The 26,678-nt window shown below is 35.5% G+C and overlaps 1 protein-coding gene across 1 annotated transcript in view; it reads right to left on the bottom strand.

Annotated features, from left to right (window-relative positions):
• The window catches only part of SOX5 (SRY-box transcription factor 5), a 456,537-nt gene that overhangs the window by 120,973 nt on the left and 308,886 nt on the right, over positions 1-26,678 (bottom strand). The window contains exon 7 of the mRNA XM_049783803.1: positions 9,259-9,379. Coding sequence (XP_049639760.1) covers positions 9,259-9,379 — 121 coding nt within the window. The remainder of the gene's footprint in view (positions 1-9,258; positions 9,380-26,678) is intronic.

The following is a 26,678-nucleotide window of genomic DNA, read 5'->3' as shown; positions in this document are numbered from 1 at the left end:
TCACCTCAGGAAGCTCACCACAAAGAATGATGAGTTTAGTTAGAGAAAGAACTACATTTTGAACTGTCCTAATAATGAGAATGTATGAGGGAAATGGAAAGCCTGTCTAGAGTACAGGCAGGGATCGGTTGGGGAGGAGGGAGATTTGGGACATTGGTGATGGGAACGTTGCACTGGTGATGGAGTGGTGTTCTTTACATGACTGAAACCCAAACACAATCATGTATGTAATCAAGGTGTTTAAATAAAATATATAAAAAAAAGAAAAAAAAAGAATAGAAGAGCCTAAGGTGTATAGTGTATAATGAACTCTCAAAAGCACAGAAAATATGATATGGGACTGAGAGTGCCAAGACAGCCTAAACTCTTGTTTTGTTCTAGAGAGATTTATTAAGAATGGGCAATTACTTGTTTGATACTATGAGTCTCCCTAATGCTTATTATGCATATCTAAAGTCAGAAGAGTTTTGAGAGCTTCAAATCTTACTCTGAGCAATTCAGGGAGCATTCAACTCTAAAGGTAATATCGCAGTTGTTGTTTTTTTTTTAATGTCCATAAAGAAACAAATAAAATTAACAAGAATATGATATCCTGGTAATGGAGCTGGTTAAGGAATTCACTTGGAATAAATAACTGGATAAAACAATGTGGCATTGTTTAAACTAAGAATATTGTAAGCAATCTTCACTGTTCATTGTTTTGGAACACAAAACTGATCTAGCCTGATGGATCACAGATGGCATAAGGAAGAAAATAGTTGAGTGTTTTTGTAAAATATATGGTCTAGATAATCTTCTATATCATTTTCTCTCATATACCTGATAAGTTATGTAGTAGGTAAGATAGCTGTCATATGTCTTTCATAGTTCACATTCCCATTTGGCTACAAGTAGGTACTTGTAATACATGTCCTTTTTGTAGTGGAAAAGTATGTATCAAGTTGTTAGAAGGAGTTATCTCTGTGTGAAGAATATAAGTGTAAGCACAGAACCTTTCCTTTGTTTTCTCAACTTCTAATTATCTGAGGTTTGCTCAGTCAATAAGTGATGTCTTCCAGAGACCAGGATAAAAAAACAACCTTGAAAGCTGGCTGACAAAATAGGATTAGGAAAGTTTAAATATGTTACCTGAAAACATATTCAAAATAAATGATTACGGAAATAAATAGCAATGCTGTTTCAAAAGGAGCTGTGGTTCTGTGCTGCTTCTGCTTTCTCTTCTGGCTGGAATGGGGATTTGGGGGTGACAAATAGGCTATAGCTGGATAAAGTATCTTGAGACCATGAGCTAAAAGCCAGTACTTTTGAGAAGCAGTGTTACAAACAAACGAAAAGCATACAAGCTAGGGTGTTGATATCATAGTGTAACCACAAGTAAGATTGAAACTAGAATGTAAGTCAACTGATTCCACAATACTTAAGACTAATATTATTTTGGTCATTTAAAACAGCTCAACCACATAAGAGGCATCTCTGATTCCATGGGATATTCCAAGAAAGTGGCATTTTTCAGTCCTCGTGGAAGATACATATCTACAGACAAACAAAATGCTGTAGTTGCCTGCTTCATTAATTTTCTTCTCGGCTTCATATTACTTATGACTAAAGTCGTCCTTCTAACAGAACTTTCTAGAGCATACTTACTAAATAATAGCATTGGCTAATATACTTATTAAAAATAAAGTAATAAACTGCTGTCTGAGATGATACAGTTTGATTTTCTTCATTGGTGTGAATCTAGTCTAAGATGAGATTTTATGTTCTCTGTAACAACAAAAAGACAAGCCCAAAATTCTAGGAGTTAAGGTAGTAAATAGCAAATTATATGGTAAGACTTAAGACCGTACAATACAGTATCCTTAAATTTAGCCCTCACTCCTTGATTCACACATATATTATCAAGAGATACAGATATTGAAAGGTATTGAGTTGAACAGATTTACACTGAAACTGATGACGTTCTATGTTCTTTGCTGCTGAGACAAATGAGACAAAATCTAACAAAACCTGAGGATCTGATTAAAGAAAGGGCATTTTATGTTTAATTATGAGTAATGTTATGGTGGTGCTAGCATACATGTGACATGTATCGGGGATAAAAGATAAAACACTGGCTTCTAATAATCAATGAAACTAAGCTATAAATTCAGAGTTGTAAAGCATAAAATTATGTCTATGTCTTATAAACAATCAGGCACGGTGTTATTTCATACCAAGTAAAATTTTGTCCCAATATAGAATGATTTATCTACATTTTCTCAGTGATATATCTTCTGAAAACATTAGAAAGTCCATTTTTAATCAAAAAACATTTTATCAGCCTATATGCAATTTTGCACCATACAAGCGCTGATATCTTCCCATTTTATGGAATGCTACATATATTATTTACTACAAATCTTATTATTTAATCATTTCATATTACAAAGTCATCAACTTAATTCCCTTTATGGGAAACTGAAAGGTGTAGTTGTTCAGGTACTCAAACAATTCCTTATGAAAACAAACTAGTTACAAAGCTCTCAACTGAGTTACATTTGCTGAAAGTCATTGGCTTAGAAGATTTTTGTCCCAGAATGGACAATATTCTGGCACACACAAACACAGAAGTCTGAAGATATGATTGTATCCTCTTCTCACGAATTATTTACAAAGAATTTAGAGTACGTGGTTCTCAGAATTCATTTTCCTATTTTTTCAGTTTGATGAAAGCATACTATTGTCAATGATTTTTAGCTCACGATTTGGTGATTGTTTCAATAATACCAATAACCTGCATGTCAGCTGATACAGTTAAAGCAAGAATGAGCATGCAGACTCTGAAAATTCCAGCCACATAGACTCTGTGCACAAGAGAGATATAATGGGACCCACATGATACTCTATTAAACGATGAAACATGTGACATTAACTAAAAACAGAAACGCATCAGCATATATGCCTGAGGAAGTTTATGGTATTTAACTCCTAAACATTAATTTTATTGTAGTGTATGAGGAACTAATTAACTGAGTTTCCTTTTTTTATTGGAAGCGGAAATACTGTTCAGAAACTGATGAAAAATAAATACAGCATATATTAAGTTTATTAAGCTTGGCTCATCTACTTCTATTTATTTAAGCTAATCTCATGTGGCAATTAAATATTTCAATCAGTAACTTTATATGGCTATTTTATTTAGCACATCTCTGAAAAATTAATCAATGTGTTAAAATGCAGAATGAATATGTGAATATATTTCTAGTTTCATTCAGTCAAGCGGTGACTAAATACATCTTCAAAAACCACATGATCTTTTCAAACAAGAACACTGACAGACAAGAAGAAAACAAGGACTGAAAGGCTTAAAACTTGCTAATTATAATGAAATAACTAAGGTTTGAAATTATATCTACATTCAACAAATGTTTCTATCAGCAAAGCAATACTTTTCTTTAAACAATTATATTTTCCTCAAGAAGAGGTCACTTAGGTATGCACAATAAATCGAGATCTTTTTGAAAAATACTGTCTGTGGTTAGCTGGTATTATCTTCAGTATTCCCACTTTAAAATAATCTCAGTAGACAGACACAATGATCTGCACTATTTCAAATTAAAGTCTTTCAAATAATTCTTTCAATTAGGTAAAAGGAGTGATATTAATCTATTTTGAATATGAGAAAGCAGAAACTCAGAAACTTGTACTAGGAAAATCACTCTAAGTGATAGAATAAGGCAAAACTTTTTGTCTATTTCTAAGTTAACTCTCTCCAATTGTAGTTGTCTGTACTTACACAGAGGCTAAGCAAAATTTAAAAATGCCTGAAGTCATTAAACAAAAGAATTAATTAATATAAACAGATGGATCAATGGTTTATGCATATGATTTGCACTCAATTTTATATATGCAAGGTGATTTTTATAATATTACATTCTGTGGTTGGTAATATGAAAGATGAACAAGAATAACTCACTAGTTGAAAATATTCAAGAAAAATATATTAGTCCAAAAGTTTCAAAACTCTCTTAAATTCAGGTACCATTATTTTCTCAGCAATTTTCATGATACCATTAGGAAAAAAGAAATGATAATAACTACATTCCAATAAGTAATAAAGACCAAGCAAATAAAATAGTTTCTCTAAATGTTAGTTATTCTTCAACTTTACAATATCCCAAAGCTAATATTAAATATCCACACAAGTTGCTTGTTTGGTTTAGTTTGGAGACTATACTGGCTGTGCTCAAGGCATACTCCTGGCTCCATATTAAGACATCAATCCTGGTGATGCTCAGGGTAACATAAGTAGAACCAGGGACCAAAATCTCAGGGATATCCCACTTATGAGAATAAATACCATAGCTATGTGACATTCAGTTCTATACTCTAGGTCTGAGGATCCAAATTTGATCCCAAATTTGTTGATCTCCTTTCAGAAAACAAACACAAACGCCTCAGCTTTCTTCTAGATATCTACCTCCCCGCTCCCAGGGCATATATCACCTTCAACCCCACCCATTTTGAAAACATTTTTTAGGCTAAACTACCACCCCAGCTCATTTACAATGGTTGGTTTAAGACTATATCTAGAAATCTGGTTATTTTAATGATCTGGCTTATAGTGGATGTTTTTAATTCCCAAGAGAAATTTTAGCCTGTTAAAAAAATTCCTAAAGCATCTATTACAATTATAAAACTAGAATTCTCATACCTAAACAGAAAGGCAAGGGAGAGGACTTAGTCATTAGTAGCTAGACAGAACCTCCTCCTCTGCCTTCTGTAGACAAACTCAAGATGTGCAGTTAACAAACAGGCTTAACACAAGCTATTTAATTCCCAGGAAGTGGCAGTTATTTTGAGTGTGTGTGTGTGTGTGTGTGTGTGTGTGTGTGTGTGTGTGTGTGTGTGTGTGTGTGTGCGGGGGGGGGATAGTGGGAGGTAAGGGATTGGGGGAGTGATTCTGAGAATGGGGAGTGGGAGCTCAAGAAACTGGCAGTGAGGGGCCTGGAGTTATAGCACACAGCGCATCGGTAGGTCATAGGACTAACCCTGAGCACCGCAGATTGTGGCCCAAAAACCAAAACCAAAACCAAACCATAACAAAAGAAAATGGCAGTGACCAAACTCAAGACTTCTGAAGACCCACCATACTCCAAAATTCTCTTTACTGAGCAAATGTTGATCTCAAATCAAAATTAAACATTGCAAAATTTTCTGAATTTTGGTGTTTTATCTCTGATTGTGCAAACAAATCTGGATCTTCCTACGAATAGACACCTGTCAGATGTCAGTAGTGATTACATTGTTGCATTGGTGAAGGGGGTGGGGGTGTTTTTTTATTTTTTATTTTTGGTTTTTGGTTTTTGGGTCATACCCAACAGCGCTCATGGGTTACTCCTGGCTCTATACTCAGAAATTGCTTCTGGCAGGCTGGAGGACCATATGGTATGCCAGAATTCGAACCACCGTCCTTCTGCATGGAAGGTAAACGCCTTACCGCCATGCTATCTCTCCGGTCCCGGGGGTGTTCTTTTTATGACTGATACCCAACTACAATCATATTTGTAATCATGGTGCTTAAATAAAGATATACTTAAAAAAAAGAGAGAGATTGGTATTGGAACAACTGTATGATGAACAGCTTTGTAAACCAATGCTTATATAAAGTTAAAAAGAATAATAAAATAAAATAAAAAGTCTGAATCCCAAAAGTGTTTCTCTACACTATAATGAACATAAAACCACATGCAAAGCAAATTTTCTCCCTGCTATACTATCACTACAGCCACTGAAGTTTCTTCTTTATCTAGTCAGTTTGTCCTGAGATTTCTGATTACGCTAAATGTCTTCTTATATTTTTTTATGAAATATATTTTAATGTTGCTATTCCAGGACTGGGGAACAAGCTCAAACAGTAAATTGCCTTACATATGCAAACTCAGAGTATATAACTCCTGACTATTATCAACTGTAGCCTTGGTGGTTTCATTGCAAGTGGTCCTGTATGGATATTCTTTTCTTTTCTTTTCTTTTCTTTTCTTTTCTTTTCTTTTCTTTTCTTTTCTTTTCTTTTTTTTTTTGTTTTTTTTTTTTGTTTTTGTTTTTGTTTTTGGGTCACACCCGGCAGTGCTCAGGAGTTACTCCTGGCTTTATGCTCAGAAATCACTCCTGGCAGGCTCAGTGGACCATATGGGATGCCAGGATTTGAACCACTGTCCTTTTGCATGCAAGGCACCCCACCTCCATGTTCTCTCTCTGGGCCCCATGTATGAATAGTCTTAAAGAGAACCCTCAACATCCAATAGGTCTTTGTTCATAAAGTTTACCAGCCAAAATATTTATTCATGTGTGAACATAATTCATCTAACTAAAGAGAGCTTCTTTTGTGAAAGCATGGCATGGTAATACAACCTATGGTTAGATATATCTTGCATATTTAAAAATAAACATTCCCTGTGGACAATAGTTCTAGAAATTCTCATTTTGTTTAGGTTGCCAAGTTACGGAGTCTAAAGATTTATATCTTCCATGGCTATAATGATAAAACTCACTGGAGTTCATGATATCAGCAGTATATCTTTCATATTTATGTGAGTCTTCTCCATTGAGAACTATGTAAATATTACTTACATGAAAGCAATTGGCAACCAGAGAAAATGCACGTGACAGACACTTTTGAGCATTAAAAAAAAAAAGAAGGTAAAATTGATTTCCCTACTTTCTTCTTTCCTTTTCGACAGTGAGATGAAGGAAGATTGTCTGATTGTTTATTACTCTAACTTAACTCGTCATCCGAAATGACTCAAGTGCAGAATGTCAACAAATGTGGCACTGCTCTGGCCAGGAACTCACTGCTTCTTCGTTCCAGCATTGGAATAATGCATATTTCAAGCTGGCCAATAGCTGCAAAGTTTGCATTCTATTTTTATTTCCAAGGTTACAAAAGAACTTATCATTTCCACTTGAGTCACTGGAGGCACGGTAAATGGTAATATATACCAACAGGGAGAGTTTATCCATGCCACACTATGTTAACCCTGGCCAAAGGCAGTGCCAACTCTCTCACTTGGAAGTGAAGTAAATGTGTTCTTGACCTGTTCCTGGCTCATAGTTATGCTACTGTTCAGGCTGAATGTGGTTTTCTTTTGGTTTAGCACAATAGTTGCCTATGGGACATAATTGTATATTGCTAAAAAAAAAAAAAAAAAACACCACCATTCTTCTGGTAAATATAAATAGTCGATATGAGTTTATCATCAGTTTAGTGAGAGAAGTGATGATTTTTACAGCTGTCTTTTCATGCTAGCAGACATATTTACCAAAACCACACTGGCAGTATGTTTTTAAAAGAAAAATAAAACATCCTTAATTGAAATGAATTTATGGCAGCAATAGAATGAATTTATGGCAGCAATAGAATTTAACCTTCTGTTCTTAGAATTAAAACAACCTTAAAAATATAATCCTTAATGATAAAATATGTTAATATTTCTGAATGAGTCCATTAAGAAAATAGAATGATGTGTCAATATTAAGCAGTTGAATTAAAGAACAGAGTAAAACAGAATCTTCCAACTCAGGAAAGCACAAAAAAGAAAACTCTTTGACCAGATAGAGAGCACAGAGATTAAGGTGCTTATCCTGACACTTGGAATAGCATACATTACACCAAGCACTTCAATCACCATGGCCTAGATGTGGCCCAAATCCTCTCTCACCCCCCCCTCAAATAGAAGATGATGCATAGAAAGCACTATAAAGGCCCCAAAGGCAAAGTATCATATGAGTGTGAAATTTTAGTGCCTGGGTTCAGTTTACTTTACTCTAGACTATAATAATAACCTATGTATTGCTCATAGCTTTGAACTTATAAAAATTATATTCCATTTGTCCAATATTTTATAGAGAAAGATTTAAAGACTAGAAATAAATGTGAAAATATCAAACATCTCATAGGAAACAACCACTTTCTAGTAATGTTGAATAGTTTCTTATCAGTAAATATTCTAGCATAAAAATGATAATCAGATGATTTATAAACATAATAAACCAAATTTAACTAGAATTTAAAAAAATATTCTATGTCACATTTAAAATAATATTTATCTAATTTTCCCATGGTTTCTTATTTTCATTGTTGAAATTAATTTAAAATATTTATTTTATCACTTAGAATTTTATTTTATTTTATTCAAACATATTTAATTGATTTGTCATTTATAACCTTATAAGCATAGTTTTACATATATAGGTGATTAATGATTTGCTTCTTCTATATTCTTCTTAGCCAAGCAAATGATATTGCTGAAAATATTCATTTTAGGAATCTAGGTTCATCATGGAATCTGAGGTGTTGCTATATTATCAGATTATTCTTGGCAATTTGCTTCTTAGATTTTAGATAAAAAAATTCTAGATTGTTTCTTATAGCAACAAAAATAATTTAAATTAGTATAAAAATAAAATTAATAATAATACAAGCATTTAAAGTTAATAAGCAATATAAACATTTATTTGGCAAAACTCACAAAACAAAATCCCTTATCTAACTTGTAACAAATGTTTATTTATTAATTTATTTATTCAATTAAAAAATAAACTGAACCTAAAGTTTAGCTATTACATTTGATCAGATAGAATCAGTATGTACCCTCACAGAGATAATAAATGAAAAGAAATAGAAGGTTACAGAAAAATAAAAAAGAGCGAGAAGCAAGATAAGGGAATGCTAAGATAGGAAGCTCTCCCTGATCCAAACTGGAAAAAGTTCAAAACACCAAAGAAAGTGGAAACTGCCAAAGCAATTAAGTTCGGGTCAAGAAAGCTTATAGCTTGGTTAAGAATGCTAAGTAAACTAGCAAGAAATTAAACTACAAATATAGGCAGAAGTCAGATAACAGAAGAACAACTATTCATGTTAGGAATTTGTATCTGTATTAAATGTCAATGTAAAGCTTTTGAAAACATATTCCCATCATATCCTTGCAAAAATAAATTAGATGTGAAAATTATACTCGTATTTTTAGAATACACTCAAAAACACAAGTTATAAAACCGAATTATAAAGAACTAGTACTGGCTTCAGAAGCACAGAAGTCATCTAAAAACCCTTTTAAATACCAAGACAAATTCTTTTCTGCACCTTCTGTGCGATTCTACTTGAAATTAAATTCTAGCTAGGCAATCTCATTTTTTGCTAACTCAGGAATATTAAATCCCCAAATTCAAAGCTTTTCCCACCACCCACTCCCAAGTGAAGAAACCAGTGGGACTCACTACATCCAGCCTTGTAGCTGAAGCCAGGAGGGAGAAGGAATCCTTGCTGAGCGGCTGCAGCCAGTGTCCGCTGATCAGGAGGGAATACGGGGATCATTAATGGCGGCAGTTGACCTTGAACCTGCTGAACATGATGGAGAGAATCAAAGAGAAGAAGTTCTGATGCTCAATGCCATCCCACCCACCCACTTTAAGATACAATCACATCATTTATTCAACTCAATATATGACATATAAGTTGCAGAAGATTGAGTTAGAGACCGTCACCTGTGATCTGAGACAAGAGAGTCAGAAGAGTCTACAATAAAGAGTGGTTAGTTGACCCTTTGAGTTGTTAATAACTTTCCTATATGTTGTTCTTGGCATTAATGAATGGGCCACTGCATCATAAACCTTTTAATTATTATAAGATGTATAAAAGTTAAAAAAATCATGCCTCAAATTATCCTGTAGATTATACATGTCAAAACTAATTCTACCTTCAAAACTAAACTGCATCATTCAATTTAACTTGGGTTTCATTTTTTTATTCAATGATGATGTTAATAATATTTAAGGTTTTAAGTTCTTGAATAATAGAGCTGGAAGGTAGTGTAGGGCTACTAAGATACCTTTTGTAACTGAGTCAAAAGACAACTGACTTGAGGGCCGAAGAGATAGCATGGAGGTAAGGCATTTGCCTTGCATACAGAAGGATGGTGGTTCAAATCCTGACATCCCACATGGTCCCCCAAGCCTGTCAGGAGTGATTTCTGAGCATAGAGCCAGGAGTGACCCCTGAGGGCTGCCATGTGTGACCCAAAAACCAAAAAAAAAAAAAAAGAGAGAGAGAACTGATTTATCATGACTAATAGAACAGCAAAGCCAGGACTCAATAGAAAACCTCGAATCCTAGTCTGAACTGCATCTCCAACTTACTCTTTGTGAAGCTATCCGAATCCTCAAAACATATGGCTGTTGCTTTGTTTGCCACCAGGGAACATTCTTTTATTTTCCAGGACCATTCTCAGAGAATAGTATTAGATCAGTAAATAAATAGCTGACCACAGTGGAATCTCTACCTTCTTTGAATTGATCAGAAATTTCTCAAATTATCATCTAATGCAGTCACTCCTGACAATATATCACGTTATCAATACTATAATGGCCCCAAATGCCATATTTCCACCCAGGGAAAGTGGCTCTGGAGCAAGGGTTACTGCAGGAAATAATCCAAAGCTGCAATGAAATATGTCTGGCCAAGAAGAAATCTGTCTCATCAAGCAGAGAGTGTGTTGTGTGTGTGTGTGTGTGTGTGTGTGAGAGAGAGAGAGAGAGAGAGAGAGAGAGAGAGAGAGAGAAACAGAGAGAGAGAAACAGAGAGAGAGAGAGAGAGAGAGAGAGAGAGAGAGAGAGAGAGCGAGAGCTCTGCCTGCAAGACTGTAGTTTTTATTGAGTATGGAGACCACCCCTGGGCAGAGGAGTAAGGACAGAAGGCCTGTCTTGAGCCAGTCCTGTCCAGGTTTGCTAGATGCATGCTATGTAGGAAAATCTCTATTTTGTGTAAAACCAAGTTGTAAACAAACAGATTCAAAGAAACAAGGGATGATCTTTGTTTTGGGTGAACCAAGTTATAAGTTGTAAACCAAACACATACAACAGGTTGTTTTTAACTAAAATACCTGGAATTTTTTTCAAATACAATTTTTAAACAAGATCTCTCTAGTGTATATGATTAAATATCTATCATGGAATTACATTTTAGGATCATGTTAGAAGTCAGGTACTTCATTCTCTCTTACTACTTTTGACACACATTAACCTACTAATCCTGGAAAAACATTTAGAAAACATGCATTGTGAACAAGAAACTGCACTGAAAAGTAGAGATAAAATAACAGACAAGAAAACTAAGTACCTATGTTAACAGAAATTTAGACTTTAGAGCTAATAATGGTAAAAAAAAAAAAAAGTAAAACTAATATGCAAAAGTCTAATAGCACCCCTGAACACTGACTCTGACTTGTTTTTCCTTTCTCCCACTGGCAGTGTCCATTCTAAAGGCATTTAGGATGCAGACAGTTCTCATCATCTCTTACTGTAACAGATTACCTTCTCCTTCAAGCTTCTTCAATCTTCCATAAAACTCTAGAACTACTACTGACATTCTGGTTGGACAATATAAGTTTTAGGAATGAGGCAGGTACTGTTGGGGGAAAAGACACACAAGAAATAAAGCAAAGAGAAATGGACACTGTAAGAATAAGGAATCTAGGAACCAGGCCCGGAGAGATAGCACAGCGGTGTTTGCCTTGCAAGCAGCCGATCCAGGACCAAAGGTGGTTGGTTCAAATCCCGGTGTCCCATATGGTCCCCCGTGCCTGCCAGGAGCTATTTCTGAGCAGACAGCCAGGAGTGACACCTGAGCATTGCCGAGTGTGGCCCAAAAACCAAAAAAAAAAAAAAAAGGAATCTAGGAACCAATCCAAAAAAAAAGAGACCCTAGTCTAGGCTTTGGCCTACGACTTGTACAACAACCAAGATCTTTAATTCCAGAATCCTGACTAAGACAACTGCAACTTCTGGAAACATAATGAAAGACTCTATCCTAGGCTTTGCCCTAGTATCAGTGCAAAAACCAAGACCACCAACTACAGAAGACTGATTAAAACAACAGTGATGGAACAGAACTTCTAGAACCATAAAAAAAAAAAAAAAAAAGATTCCATTCTAGGATCCATTCTACCAAGATCTCTAGTTACAGAGGCCTGATTTTATTATCCATGACTGAGCAGAAAGTTTCCAGACATCACAAGAGGACCTGGGGGAGAGAATAAAATCATGCACGGAGCCTGTAGTTATTCTCATAACAGTCTACTTCAAGGGTAGAGAAACCCTGTATCTCTTAGGCCAAAGGAATTCCCTTTCTAATCTCCCCAGTATTTACTGTGCCTATGCAAAAAAAAAAATAAGCACAAATTATTTTTTCTTATTGTTGTTTCTTGTTTTTGTTTATTTTTGTTTTTTGTGCTTTGCTTTGTTTTTATCTTGGACCATGGTTGCTGTTTGGTTGTTGTCTTTATTGCTGTGGTGATTATTGCTGTGGTGCTTTTCGGTTTTTTGTTTGTTTGATTGATTTGTTTTGTATTCTTGTTATGATTTTTTTTCCTTTTTCCCCTTTCTTCTCTTAAATTGATATTTATAGCCTCTAGAAGGACTCCTCCCATTTTTTTGCTTGTTTGATTTTTGTCCCCCCATTTTCTTCTTTTTTTTCCCTTTCCTTCTTTTATTTTGTTGTTTTTTTGGGGGGGGGTCACACCCAGCAGTGGTCAGGGGTTGCTCCTGGCTCTGCGCTCAGAAATTGCCCTAGGCAGGCATAGGGACCATATAGGATGCCGGGATTTGAACCACTGTCCTGGATGTAAGGCAAATGCCCTCCCTCCATGATATCTCTCTGGCCCCTTTCTCTTTCCTTTAACAGAACCACATAACTTGAACCATTTTGTTTTGCCTCACGAACTGGAGTAGAAACAATGGAAGATACCAAGACCAAACAGTCATATGAACATCGAGTAGAAATAAAAAATGATCAGACTTGAACACCAAATTCAAAGCCAACGACAACAGAATCAATACCCAATCTACAACAAACTAGCCAGAGGGGACCACTTGTACTAGCAGCCCGGGAGGCAAAGGAGGGAGATATGGGATGCATGCTGAGAATAGAGGTGGAGGGAGGACAACATTGGTGGTGGGAATGCCACTGATTCAGTATCACTATGTACCTAAAATATTACTGTGAAAGATTTGTAATCCACTATGGTCAAAATAAAAATTATTTACCTCCCAAAAAAGAATAAGGAATCTGTTTACAGTAATGACTTAAAATTGGGAAGCATTTATTTTAGCCAAAAGGACTTAAGGCTTTCACTACAACCAGAGTAAAAGGCAAAATAGTTCAGAATAGAGATGTGTTTAGTAGTTACTGCTAAATGTCTTCCTACTATATCCAGGAGCTTACTCACATAATAGAGAAGAGAGACTAGGTAGAAGGTAGTGGAAAACAAATAGAGTCAAAATTTAGAGATTAGATATTGAGCAGATGTGTAGGAATGAGTAGCCTAAAACAGGAGGTAGGTATCCGAGGGCAAAATAAAATGATGAATCGAATCAGTGCAAGTAGATGCTGACAGAATAACAAGCAAAAAAAGGAACAATCACCAGTTAGTTCTGAGTTATTACCAGCTATAACTGAAATACACAGTGAAATATTTCACTGTGAGTTATTATATTTTATATAGTTAGTACATCTTCTCATTCATAAGACAACATGGACTGTAAGATGGACCATAAACTTAATTAGAACAGTTTGGAGTCAAGAAGAAAGAAACTTCAAATTAGATACTTATCAGGGTCATAAGATACACCCAAATTTCAGATACCTTCAAGTTTGGGAGAAATTATTTCCAGAATTGCAGAAACAATAAGCTCTTGTTTTAGTGCACTAGTTCTAAACTTGTTGCACTTTGGAATTACCTGAGAAGCTCTGAAAAACTCTCATCCCTAGACCACCACATCACACACCAATTAAATCCGAGCCAATAGCAATGAAACCCAGCCATCAATAGTTTTTGAGAGTCCTTCTGATGATTCCAATGTGTATTTAAGTTTGAGAAGTATTGTCTTAAAGAATATGTCATTACCAACAAAACTTTCTGGCATCCTATGATTTTCCTTGAGGTACAAAGCACCATCAGATATATAAGTAGTTGAAAGGGAGATTCTGTATCACTCTTATGGATTCTAGTGTCTACAGAAAAAAATTCAGATAGTTATTAAGCTAAGTTCTTCATAGAATTTCTTATGATTTAGTGCTGTGCCTGTATTTTTATATACTTCTATAGTGAACATATTTTTATTGTTTGATTCTATCTGAAGATAGAATTCCTCAGCATGCATTCACTATTCTCTACAACAGGGGTCCTCAAACTTTTTAAACAGGGAGCCAGTTCACTGTCCTTCAGACTGTTGGAGGGCCAGATTATAATAAAAACAAAAATTATGAACAAATTTCTATGTACACTGCATATATCTTATTTAGAAGTGAAGAAACAAAATGGGAATAAATACAATATGTGGCCCACGGGCCGTAGTTTGAGGACCATTGCTCTACAACATCCTGGGTCTACCTCCCAGATACTTTTATATCCACCTCCACAAACACTAACATTTCCTCAGTGGAGCCTGAAGAGACCAGAGCATCTATAGTATTTTGGGTTTTGTTTTGTTTTGTTTTGATGTTTTCTTAGGTTTGCCAATATTCAGAAGTGTTTTCTCTACTTTTGAATGATTTCTTTAATCTTGTTTTCTTATTTTTAGGCCACACTTGATGGTGCTCAGGGTTTACTTTTGACTCTGCACTCAGGAATTTCTTCTGTCAGATCTTGGGAAACCATGTGGGATACCAAGGATCACATGCAAGACAAGGGTCTTACCCTCTGTACTATTGCTCTGGACCCTCTTTTATTCTTTTATTACTGGCAAAATTTTACTTTTTGGGTGAATGTCCAGAGAGTCACTGATATCTATGCCCTGAAGCAACTCTTATAATACAAACATTTAAAGAAAAACTATTACTTCTAGGCTTAGAAAAATGATATAATATTTAGTCTACTGGATAATAGTTACTTGTGTAATTAAAGTTTCCCTTATGACCTATGAACTTATTTAGGAAATGTGCTCTGATTTATTTATTATTGTACAGTACAGTGTAGAAGAGCTGCTGAAACCATTTTATATTCTGATAATTTCTAAATAAAGAATAACATAAATGCTCCATCTTTCTAATTACATCTTCATGTATCAGCTCCAAATATTTCATAGACAATATTAATGACTGGAAAAGATTCAAATTTCAACCAGAAAAAAATTGCATCATAAGATAACAATTGCCCTGTGTTCTTATTTCTAAGCTAGAACTGAATGATCATATTATATATCATGATATAGTCATTACTTGGGGAATTATGCATGCATGAACATATATTACATATATTGGACATATATTACATAATTCTCTAATGGACAAAGTATGCTTGTCTATCAGTTTCTAATGAGATTTTTTTTCTAATGAGATTTTTATTAGCACTTTCCACTATGATTTAATGATCAATCAAGTCATCTTGCTACCATCATTATATTTTTTAAAATATGTCCTAAATATTCCTTTATAATTTTTGGCTTATAGTTGGCAGTTATTAGGGCTTACTACTGGCTCTGTGGTGCGCAGAGGAACATATGTGATACTGGGGACCAAACCCAGGTTGATTACATACAAGTCAAGATTATACTATCTCTCTGGCCAGTCTGAATGTTTTTTACATTAGTTTTTCCACATTAATTTTAAATTATAAAATTCAGAGATATAAAATTTCTATTTGAATTTTTCTAACTTGATAATTTTTATTTCAAACTTCTTTTGCTTTATGTAATTCATGTGGATTTCTTTATAATTATAGTTTTAAGAGTTTTTTTTCATTTTTCATGTTTATTTTGGCCACACCCAGCAGAACTTATTTCTGGGTCTACTCAAAAATCACTCACTCCTAGTGGAGTACAGGAGATCATATAAACAGGTTCTAATAAATACTTCTTGGCTACATGCAAGGCAAGCACCAACCTAAACCTGGGCATTATCTCCTGAGCCCTTAAGGCTTTTATATTTAAGGTTTCCCAACAATATTATGAGGGGGGAGCAGCATGAAGAGAGAGAAAGTTGGCCACACCAAAGTAGTCATTGTAGTTCTGCCTGGTTTGATGTTTGATGGTCATGACTGGGTGTGTGGGAGGGGTTAAATGTAGGGGAAGATGAACACCTTATTTATAGGGACCTTAATCTCTGACCGCTAAAAACATTTTCATTGCTCTGAGAAAGGGCATGCTTTAGCCAGTGATAGCACAGCAGTAGGGTGTTTGCCTTACACGCAGCCAACCCTGGATGAAACCCAGTTTTGAATCAAGGCATCCCAGATGTTCACCCAAGCCTGCCAAGAGTAACCCCTGTGTACTGGGTGTGACCCAACCCACCCTCTAAAAAAAAGAAAGAAAGAGCATGCTTTCTTACTTGTTTGATTAGCTGTTACACACACATACACACACACACACACACACACACACACACACACACACACGATTATCTACCTGTTTCTGACAGTTTTTACATAGACACATAAGTTATGCTCTGATAATTTATGAATATTTGGGGATGAATGGTATTTTCAAAGAATAGATTGTAATCAATTCTAGGTTTTTCAAAAAATCTTAGCTTTCCAAACTTTGTTATGATTACAATAAAAGAGCACTAAAACACATTTTGCTTTAGTACTTTAATTTAGTTACCTAAATTCTCCAAGATTTACATTTTTTGGAGTTTTAAGACTGAATTCCTAAAGATTATCTGGAACAACACAGATTTTGTGTTGATAAGGAAGAAAGATTTAGCATCTCCACCTACACTGTTCTAGAGTCCACTATAGGTCAGAGTAAAGCTAACATAGAAATAGCTCCTAACTCTCTCAATCAATGCTCTTTCCTCTTTCAGACAACAACAACAATAGCAAACACACACACACACAGACACACACACACACACACACACACAAAACAATGTTGAATGAAGGATCTGGTAAATTTGATAAGGGTAAGAAAGAAACTAAAATGTCAAACAAGCCAGTTTCATCCTCTGATAAGGAATATTCTTCAGATAGTATGAACAGATCATAGAGCATTGTGCTAATATTCAGAAAAATACACAATAAAATAAATGGTATGAGTCAGTACTTGCAATTAAGCCATGTGTGCAATTAAACCACAGTTCAAATTACACTATTTAAAATATACTATTTGCAGGTGCTGTACTTGCAAATTGGTCCTCTCTCAAAAGTTTGCTTGTCTTCTCAAATCAATACTGGCAGGGCTGGCACAGTTATTCTGAGACCTGAGCAAAGAGGTAAGACTACATTGGTGGTTTGCTGTTTTAAATGAATGAAAAATCAATAATATAATATAGATAATGTGTCTTTAAGCAAAAAACACATATCAAACAAAGATGTATGTGTTGAATCAATAATGACAAGCGCATGATCAGAGGCTCTTAGGAATATACAGCCAGTAGTATTGTTTCTCTGCACAAATTCTGAAATTGCTGCAATTTGTTAAGGTTAGAAATGTATTCTTGGGGCTGGCGAGGTGGTGCTAGAGTAAGGTGTCTCTCTTGCAAGCACAGCCAAGGAAGGACCACGATTCAATCCCCCTGCGTCCCATATGGTCCCCCTAAGCCAGGGGCAATTTCTGAGTGCTTAGCCAGGAGTAACCCCTGAGCATCAAACGGATGCGGCCCGAAAAACCAATAAATAAATAAAAGAAATGTATTCTTATATATATATATATGCCAATTCTGAATATTCAAATCCTATTCTCTATTAACCTCATTTACTTTCTTCAACTTACTGCATGAAATTCTCTTTAAATTCCCAATTAAAGCTGATAAAGTATGACATTTATAATTAAGTTTCAATTAAATTCTTTTGTCATAAAATTTTACAAGGGCCTTGTTAGTCATAAATTAGAATAACTCATAATAAATTTAAGAAATTTAAGAGGTTAGTTTCTGCATTTTTAAACTATGAGATAAAATACTATTTTGGCGCTATTTACAACTCTACTACATACTGCTTATCTATAACCTTTTGGATCCAATACAAATCAATCTCATATCACTCACACACACACACACACACACACAGAGAAGACAACCAAAGGCTCATTAATTAGTCACAGTTTTTAAAAATGTATTTTGAGTTATGGGATACACCTAACAGATTTCAGGGATTACTCTTGGCTCTGTGCTCATTCTTGGCAGGGCTCAGAAAATCATATGGGGTATCAACAATTGAACTAGAGTTCCAGCCAGGGTCAGTCACATAAAAAGCAAATGCTTTCCATCCTCTTTGAACCCTTGCAGTTAAAAATTTTATATTTTATGTAAATGTATATTCTATAACAATACCCTCTCATTGGGTTTTCTGAATCTGATATAGTAAATAGATGTTTAAGAATATTCTTGGCTACTAGTCCCACTAGTCTATTTATCTTGTTATGAATTCAATTAACAATCTTACTAAGCAGAACATGCATTTTTGTATAATACAGTCATCAAGGCAATTGACTAAGAGGGATTGATGTGTAATAGAAAGATTATGAATAAGGAAAAAAATTCAAGCAATATTTGAAAACTTGGAGACTAGATGAGGCTACATGCATATAGTTACACACGTTTATGTATAATATACGGCCTATATATAGACTATATAACATATTCATGAAGTAACTTTGGATATGAATAAAAATACAAAGAAGAAAAAAATTCAAATGTCTAGTTTATAGAATTCCTACAATGATATGAAAATTGGAAAAGCATAAAGAGATAGTGATTATTTGCAAAGAATGAGTATATTTTTAGATAGGAATGTGTGAGGTACTTATACGATGTCCCATTGGCAATATCGAATCAACAGGATACTCCAGTTTTAATCTAGGAAGAGAATCCTATGACTCTAATTTCAGGACTCAATCCTTGATAAAAGTGAACTAGATAGTTTAGAGAGGGACTGAAAGATAAAGAAAGGTGAAATGATAATACAGCAAGTAGGGCATAGGATCAATCCCTGGCACTACATTTGGTCTCCTGCTAGGAGTGATCCCTGAGTACAGAGGCAGGAGTAAAACTGAAGCTTCACACCACAGGAGACAGTGAAATATCATCCGAATTACAACAGCTCCACAAAGGGCAAAGTAAATTACTCTGCACAAGTGGAAAAGTAGGACAATTTTGTGAGTACAGTGCAACAAAACCAAGATATCAAGACTGTGGTGGAGAGAGGAATGAAAAAAAAAATGTAGCCAGAAAACATAACAGTATCTCTGACAATTGCAAATTCAAACTGTAATGAATTTATCATCATTACATATATCATAACGGAGGACCAAAACAGTATTACAAATGCCTGAAATGCAAGAAAACAGAGAGAGCAAATGTAGACTGATTTTCTGAGAAAGTCTGATGAGGAATTAAGAGAAATATTGAATAGCAGATAGCTAGAGAAAGATTCGTTTAGGGAGTAGAGTTCTTAATGTACTTATTGGCTGAATGTAGAAAACAGAACTGGACTGTTTCAAATATGAAAAACCTGAGCTGGACCCTATTTCATATCCAAAAAGAAAGATGAAGAGTTAGTGAGAAGAATGAAATGTAAATGACATCTTACTCAGAAGTCCCTAGGGAATAGGGCACTCTAAATGGATGTAAAGAGTTATATCTTATAGAAAAGGTAAAAATGAATAGGCAAAGAAAGTCAGGTCCAATGAAAGAAATCCTCTCAATGGCAAAATCGAGTTCATCTCCTTGAAAAAGAGATGGCAGAGTCCTTAGATCTAGGGAGAAATGAAAAAGAATGTACACATGGACCGTTTTAAATCGAGTAACATCAAATGCTTAAAACTTTTGAGAGACCACAAGAATAATGATTTCTCTGTTTGTACTCGATTGGTCAGAAAGCATCGGGGACTGGGTGGTGTCTTTAACAAAGAAGCTTCTGGAACAGACTGGGGCTGGCCCACAGAATAGAGGTCAGGAAATTTTGCAGGCTTCAGCAAATCCAGAATCCAGGACCCGAACCGGAGATCGGAGTATCCACTGCTATCAAAGGACAGCCTATGTGAGTTTAAATAGCAGAAGTCAGGAAAGGAGATGTTTTTTAGACTGTACACACAAATGTTAGCAAGAAAGGCAGCTGGAAGATTTAAGTTAGCACATTTACAAATAAACTGCAAAATCAAAAAGTTTTCCAATGGTCCTCAAGTGTTTCGACTGATGAGAACTATACAGCTCCAGCAGGCTCTTCCTTTGGGATCAGTTCACCTACAATGGAAATTCAGCCACCTTCGACGGGGAGCTTAGTGGCTCTTTGGAAGCACACAGCAGTACTTGGCAGCAGTTTTTGAGAAAATGAAGAATATAATGTTCAAATGAGATTACAAGAGGGGTTTAGGTAGGCAGGATATAATTACCCAAACAGGAGTCACCAGGATTACAAAGCCGACTTTCCACCATTAGTAGAAAGAAGCTTTGGGATCTCAATGACCAGTAAAAGTCTGTGATTTTTCATTTCATAGAACAGTCAGTTTGTCAGTTTATTCTTACCCAATGCAATGGTCTTTAGAAGAAAAAAAACCACTCAAATTAAGAATAAAGGAATCAATTTATCTTTCAATTAATCTACTAGGAAGACTAAAGAAACCCTTACTGAGAGATAGAAATATAAAAACATTGCTAAAATTGCCATCCCCGTTTCTCACTTCCCAATGGTCACATCGGAGCTCTATCACCTCCGATTTCATTTGAATCAAGACAAAGACAAAGTAGCCATGTTCTTTTAGAACAAAAATGAACAGCCATGTGGATTTTTACATAGTACTCTTCTTCGGCAAAAAGCCACAGAACTTTTTTTAAAAATCGTTTCCAAGGATGAAAGTGACTTTGCCAAGCAAAGTGGCTTCAAAACAGGCCTCAAAAATACTAATAGAAAGACAGATGGTTCTACTAAGAGCTTGGCTGCCAAAATGAAAAAAAAAAAAAAAAGGAAAGAAGAAAAAAAAGAGTGATGCTATTGAAGCTGACTGCAAAGTTATCTGACGACTACAAATACTTTTGTCCCACTGCAAGTGCTAACTCTGCCTCCAGGGCTGATATAGCCAAAATACTAACGACTCCACGTCCAATCTTCCTCTATTCCCACCCTCCAAAAGAAAACCTGTCAGTGCCAAGCCCTGCACAACAGTACCAGCGTGCACTTGATTCTGACTGACTGCTCTGCAGAAATAAAATATTGCGTTGAAGAACTCCTATTTAGGAACAGACCCACAAGGAAAATTGCTTCTCTTTTCAAAACTGCCTGTCACATTTTCTTTTTTTCTAATTCCCCCTTTCCTTCTCTTCCCTGTCACCAAAGGGCCCCTGGGCCCTATGAGTTTAGATGATACAAACTCAATTTGTATAAAGCAGGCAAGAAGCAGTACCACAGAGAGGTAGAGATGGTTGCAAGGATAGCAAAATAATCCAGTCAAGACACAGTGCAATTTTCTTTCCAAACTACTACTACAATAATACCTCCACTTTATTTCCTTCAGGGCAACTGTCGTTTCTTTTTAACCAGATTGCTACTAGATAGAATAGAAATCGAAATATTGTCTGGTCACTGACTCATCCTTTCTATGGCTCATTTCACTATTGCATTTTTATTTTTACATGATGTGTTTATTATTGGCATTGTTACTACGTGGCAGTCCCTTTCCAATGCTGGAGAATTCTGAGCTCTGTCATTACAAGGCAGCAGAATTTCATTCTTAATACTATGCAGGCTTGACTTAAATATTCATCTGGTCTAATAGTGACCTTTATTTGTTTCTGAAATATTACATTTTTATAAAGCACATTTTTAACATAGAGCAAATTCACTTCGACCAAAATGACGATGATCATTTTAACATATTACATACTTCAATTATATTTTCCAACTTCTGGGGAAAATCTATTTTAAAAGTTAATCATTATAGAAACATTAGGGTGGCAAAAATATGCTGTTAAATAAGCAATCAATTATCAAAGGGTATGGGGAAAAACAGCTATTATATTTGCCAAAAAATTTTGTGAGCCAAAATAAAACACTAAAAAGACAATAGTTAAAATGTCACAAATAATGCTTTATTTAGGATTAACTTATATACACAAATAAAGAGCTCTCATAGCTTGGTAGCTATTATCTGTTAGGACTAGTCCTTATAATGCAACCCTATTTATTTTCTCAAATATGTGTGACGTTTGTACTACTTTTTGTGATTTTCACAAAATTTTCATAGGACAATGTTTTTCTATTCAAACAAAAAGAATCAAACTTTGAACATACCTCTATAACCTATCTATCATTCATTACTACATGAATTGTACTTATACACAAATTAAAGACAACATAAATTTATTGATTTAACATGAAATATAACATGCATTTTCAATTTTACCTCTCAGAACTTCATGACTAAAAAATGTAAAATATGGGGCCGGAGAGAGAGCACAGCAGTAAGGTGTTTTGCCTTGCATGCAGAAGGACAGTGGTTCGAATCCTGGCATCTCATATGGTCCCCCGAGCCTGCTGGGGGCGATTTCTGAGCATAGAGCCAGGAGTATCTCCTGAGCGCTGCCGGGTGGGACCCAAAAGCCAAAAAAAATGTAAAATATTTCTAATTTATAACATTTTTCTGAGTGAGAGCAGATTAGTAATTTTTACATTTTAATTTTAGTTTAAGTTATTAGAAATATTATACCTAAAAAATGATGCCTACATGAACAAAGCTGACTTGGAAGTAATTATTACTTAGTGTAAGGTTTCTTTCTATAGTGATGGGAATATTTTTAAATTAGGTTGCAATTTTAAAATACCATACCTAAGTAATAGTACAATGGAAGGGCACTTAAATTGCACATGCTCACCAAGGCTTTGATCCCCAACACCCCATATAGTCTCTTGGGGTCACCTGGAATGATCCTTCAGTGCAGATCCAGGAATAAGTCCTGAACACTGCGAGGTATAACCAAACACAGAAAATAAATAACTTAAAATATTGGGGCCAGTGAGATAGCACAGCTGTTTGCCTTGCACACTGCTGACCCAGTAGTTCCAATACTGACACCCCAGGTGGTCTCCCGAGCCAGCCAGGAGCACAAAAACAGGAGCACAAAGGCAGGACTAACCTCTCAGTGCCTCTGGGTGTGACCCAGAAAACAAAATAAAATAAAAGCTAAAATATTAAACTATATATTTTTCCTTTTACTATTGTGATGGGGATAAGGGACAGGATTAGGCCATATTCAGTGATGCTCAGGGCTACTCCTAGCTCTGGTCTCTGGGATCACTCAGGAGTACTCAAGAGGATTGTAAGTGGTGCCAGAGATCTAACCAAGGTCTACAGTGTGTAAGGCAAGTACTTTGTACTATCTCTTAAGCCCCTGAACTATTATATCCTTTAAGTGGGTAAATTTCATAGTATGAGGATGACAGTCCATTTTTTATTGCTGTTTATGGGAAACACACCCACAGAGTTCACTCCTAGCTCTCTCTTCTCTGGGATGAATCTTAATATTGCTTATGGGACTATATCTGGTGTTGGTTCTGAGGATCAAACTCGGGTGGCCATTTGTAAGACAAACAATTTAATTTCTGTACTATTACTCTGACTTTTTTTGTTTTGTTTTAACAAATTATAAAATAAAATGAAATAGGGCCCGGAGAGATAGCACAGCGGTGTTTGCCTTGCAAGCAGCCGATCCAGGACCAAAGATGGTTGGTTCGAATCCCGGTGTCCCATATGGTCCCCCGTGCCTGCCAGGAGCTATTTCTGAGCAGACAGCCAGGAGTAACCCCTGAGCACCGCCGGGTGTGGCCCAAAAACCAAAAAATAAAAAAAATAAAAAATAAATAAAATAAAATGAAATAATTTTCTGAAATAAAGATTATAGAAACATTGTGACAAAATTAATTTCCACATTTTTGTTGGTGTATAAATGGTCATATGCAGCTCATAAAATTTTATTAAAAGATAGTTCTTTTGCCTTTTTATTTTTTTTTGGGGGGGGGGCATACCCAGCCCAGTAGTGTTCAGGGATTACTCCTGGTTTTGCACTCAAGGGTCATTCCTGATTGTGTTTAGGAGACCATTTGAGATACTGGAGATTGAACCTGGGTAGTCCACGTACAAAGTAAATGCCCTCCCTGCTATGTTACTGCTCCAGCCCATAAAAGGTAACTTTTTTCTTTTACATCTTATTTTACTTTGTGTTTTCTATTCAAAATATTTGGATTTGTTTTGTTTATTTGTTTTTCTTTTCTTTTTTCGTTTTGTTTTTTAGGCCACACCTGGTGACTCTCAGGGGTTACTCCTGGCTATGTGCTCAGAAATCACTTCTAGCTTGGAGGATATGGGACACTGGGAGATCGAATTTTTGTCCATCCTAGGCTAGTGTGGACAAGGCAGATGCCTTACCTCTTGCACCACCACTCTGGCCCCTCTAAATGTTCTTCTTTTTTAATTTGGTGGCATACACCTGCTACTTTATAGGGTTTTGGGGGGGAGGTACACCTGGGGTTACTTCTGGCTTCCTGGCTACATAGTCAGAAATCACTCCTGGCTCGGGGAGTCATATAGGATGCCAGGGAATAAACCCAAGTCCGTCCTGGGTCAGCCACTTGCAAGGCAAACGCACTCCCACTGTGCTATTGCTCTGGCCCCACACCTGCTACTTTAATCATCTGAAAACTGATCAGGAAGATAAGAGATCTTTACAGTGTTTAATTTCTCAGAAAAGGTATTTTACAAATAAGTCACTCTTCCATGCTAAATACATGATAACAACTATCCAACAATCTTCAATATTTTGAGTTTTTGTTGGTCAAACATTTAAGGGTAATGGAAATGTATATTTTTAAGTCTGACTTTATCGTAGTAAATTTACTTATAGTTTCCTAAAAATCTTACCATAATTATGGTAGTTTATTATAGTTTCCTAAAAATCTTGCCATTATTACCACCTGTTAATTTATCTCTTGCTGAAATAGCCCACACACAGTAGTATTTATTGAAATACACAGGAATCTTTATTTCATTAACAAATTATGTAATAAGCATAGTTGCTATGCTTATACAATTATGAAATTTATAAAATGTATAAATTATCAAATTAGAAAATATTTCAACATTTTTATTTTTAACTAATTATGCTATTTTATATTTTCTACTAGACATATACTTTCTTTAGAACAGTGACCTTTTACTGTTTACTCTGTTCTCAGATTAGATGTGAGGCTGTAGAGTGAAAAATCTCTGTCTTAGACTTATAACCTCTTATTCCTTAAAAGCAAACTTTATTGTCACTGCCTTCATAGACAGTCCCAAATTCTCTAAATGATAGAATCATTCACTTATTGGGCATATACTCTAGTGTGTTGCCGTTAAGAGCCTCAAGGAATAGAACAAGACAAGCAGTATGGAAAAAGTAAAGCAAGATCAAGGGTAAGGAACATTAGAAAGGAGGCTAAATGTTTAAATGTGGAATCAATGAGATGATGACATTTGAATAAGGCCTAGAAGAAATGACATTACAATAAAATGTTTCAGCAAATGAACCATGAGCTCAATCAATGTGTGTCAAGTGAACTCCTGACTTCCCAATTTATCCATCCTCAGAAAGGTCCACTCATCCTGTATATCAGGATCACGTGGTATTTCAGAGCTGTCATGAAATACGTTAATAAAATAAATATTTGCTCATGCTTTAGTCTGAGTTTTTCTTATTAAATTTATTCCTTTTCTAGAAAGTACCTTAATTTTCATTAAAATTCATTTATTTTTATTCATCACTAATTTTCATTTTAGAAAGAGGACTTTTTTATAAAGTAACAGTCAGAAGCAAGGTATGTTATGGAAGTTCATTGCCCAATCCATTCCATAGCTCCATGTTTTAAAGTCAATGGCAGAAGTTAAAATTATGTCCAAGGCCTTATTCCTCAAGAGAACTGTGATATGCCATTAGTGATATAAATCCAAGGATGACAATTAAGTCCTATATATAATAAATACCAAAAGGATTAGAAAACAAGTTCAAGTTTAATAACTCTATGTTTATATTAAATACATGAAATTTTTGTAACCTCAGGTATTCGAGTTAATAAGAAATAATTATGGGGCTAATGTACCTATATAAGATGTAGAACAGCTTTTCAGACATGATTTTATATGTCAGATAGTGCAATAACCCTTCTTACTGAACATTTTTTTTCTGGGTAGACACAACTGGCAGTGGTCAGGACCTACTCATAACTCTGCATGTAAGCATCACTCTTTTCAGTGTTCTGGGTAACATATGGGGTGCCTGGGACTGAACATGGGTCAGCCATGTGCTAGGGAAGTACCATACCTATCATTTTGCTGCTCCGGCAGCTCTGCTATTTGTCTTACTTTAAGAAAATAAGTGTGTGGTCCAGACTGATAGTATAGTGGGTAGAGTGCTTGACTTGCATGCAGCTGACTTGGCTTCAATCCTAGCTTTGTATATGCCCCAGCCCAAGCACTGCCAGGAGTGACCCCAGAAGATAAAGCTAAAAGTAAGCACTGAACATAGCAGGGTGTTTCACAAAAACAAACAAAAGGAAAGAAAAGGAAATATGTTGAGCTACTGCTTACAGTTCTGTTTTTCAAACTTCTCCAAGTGTGTGGAATTTCACTATTTTTAGCTAGTAGGTAACCAGGATTTGTGTAAATAGTTACTTCACATA

The sequence above is a fragment of the Suncus etruscus genome, chromosome 11, assembly GCF_024139225.1.
Source record: "Suncus etruscus isolate mSunEtr1 chromosome 11, mSunEtr1.pri.cur, whole genome shotgun sequence".
NCBI lineage: Eukaryota > Metazoa > Chordata > Mammalia > Eulipotyphla > Soricidae > Suncus > Suncus etruscus.
Note: the sequence above shows the minus strand (reverse complement) of the source record. Positions and strands in the feature narration are given on the sequence as shown.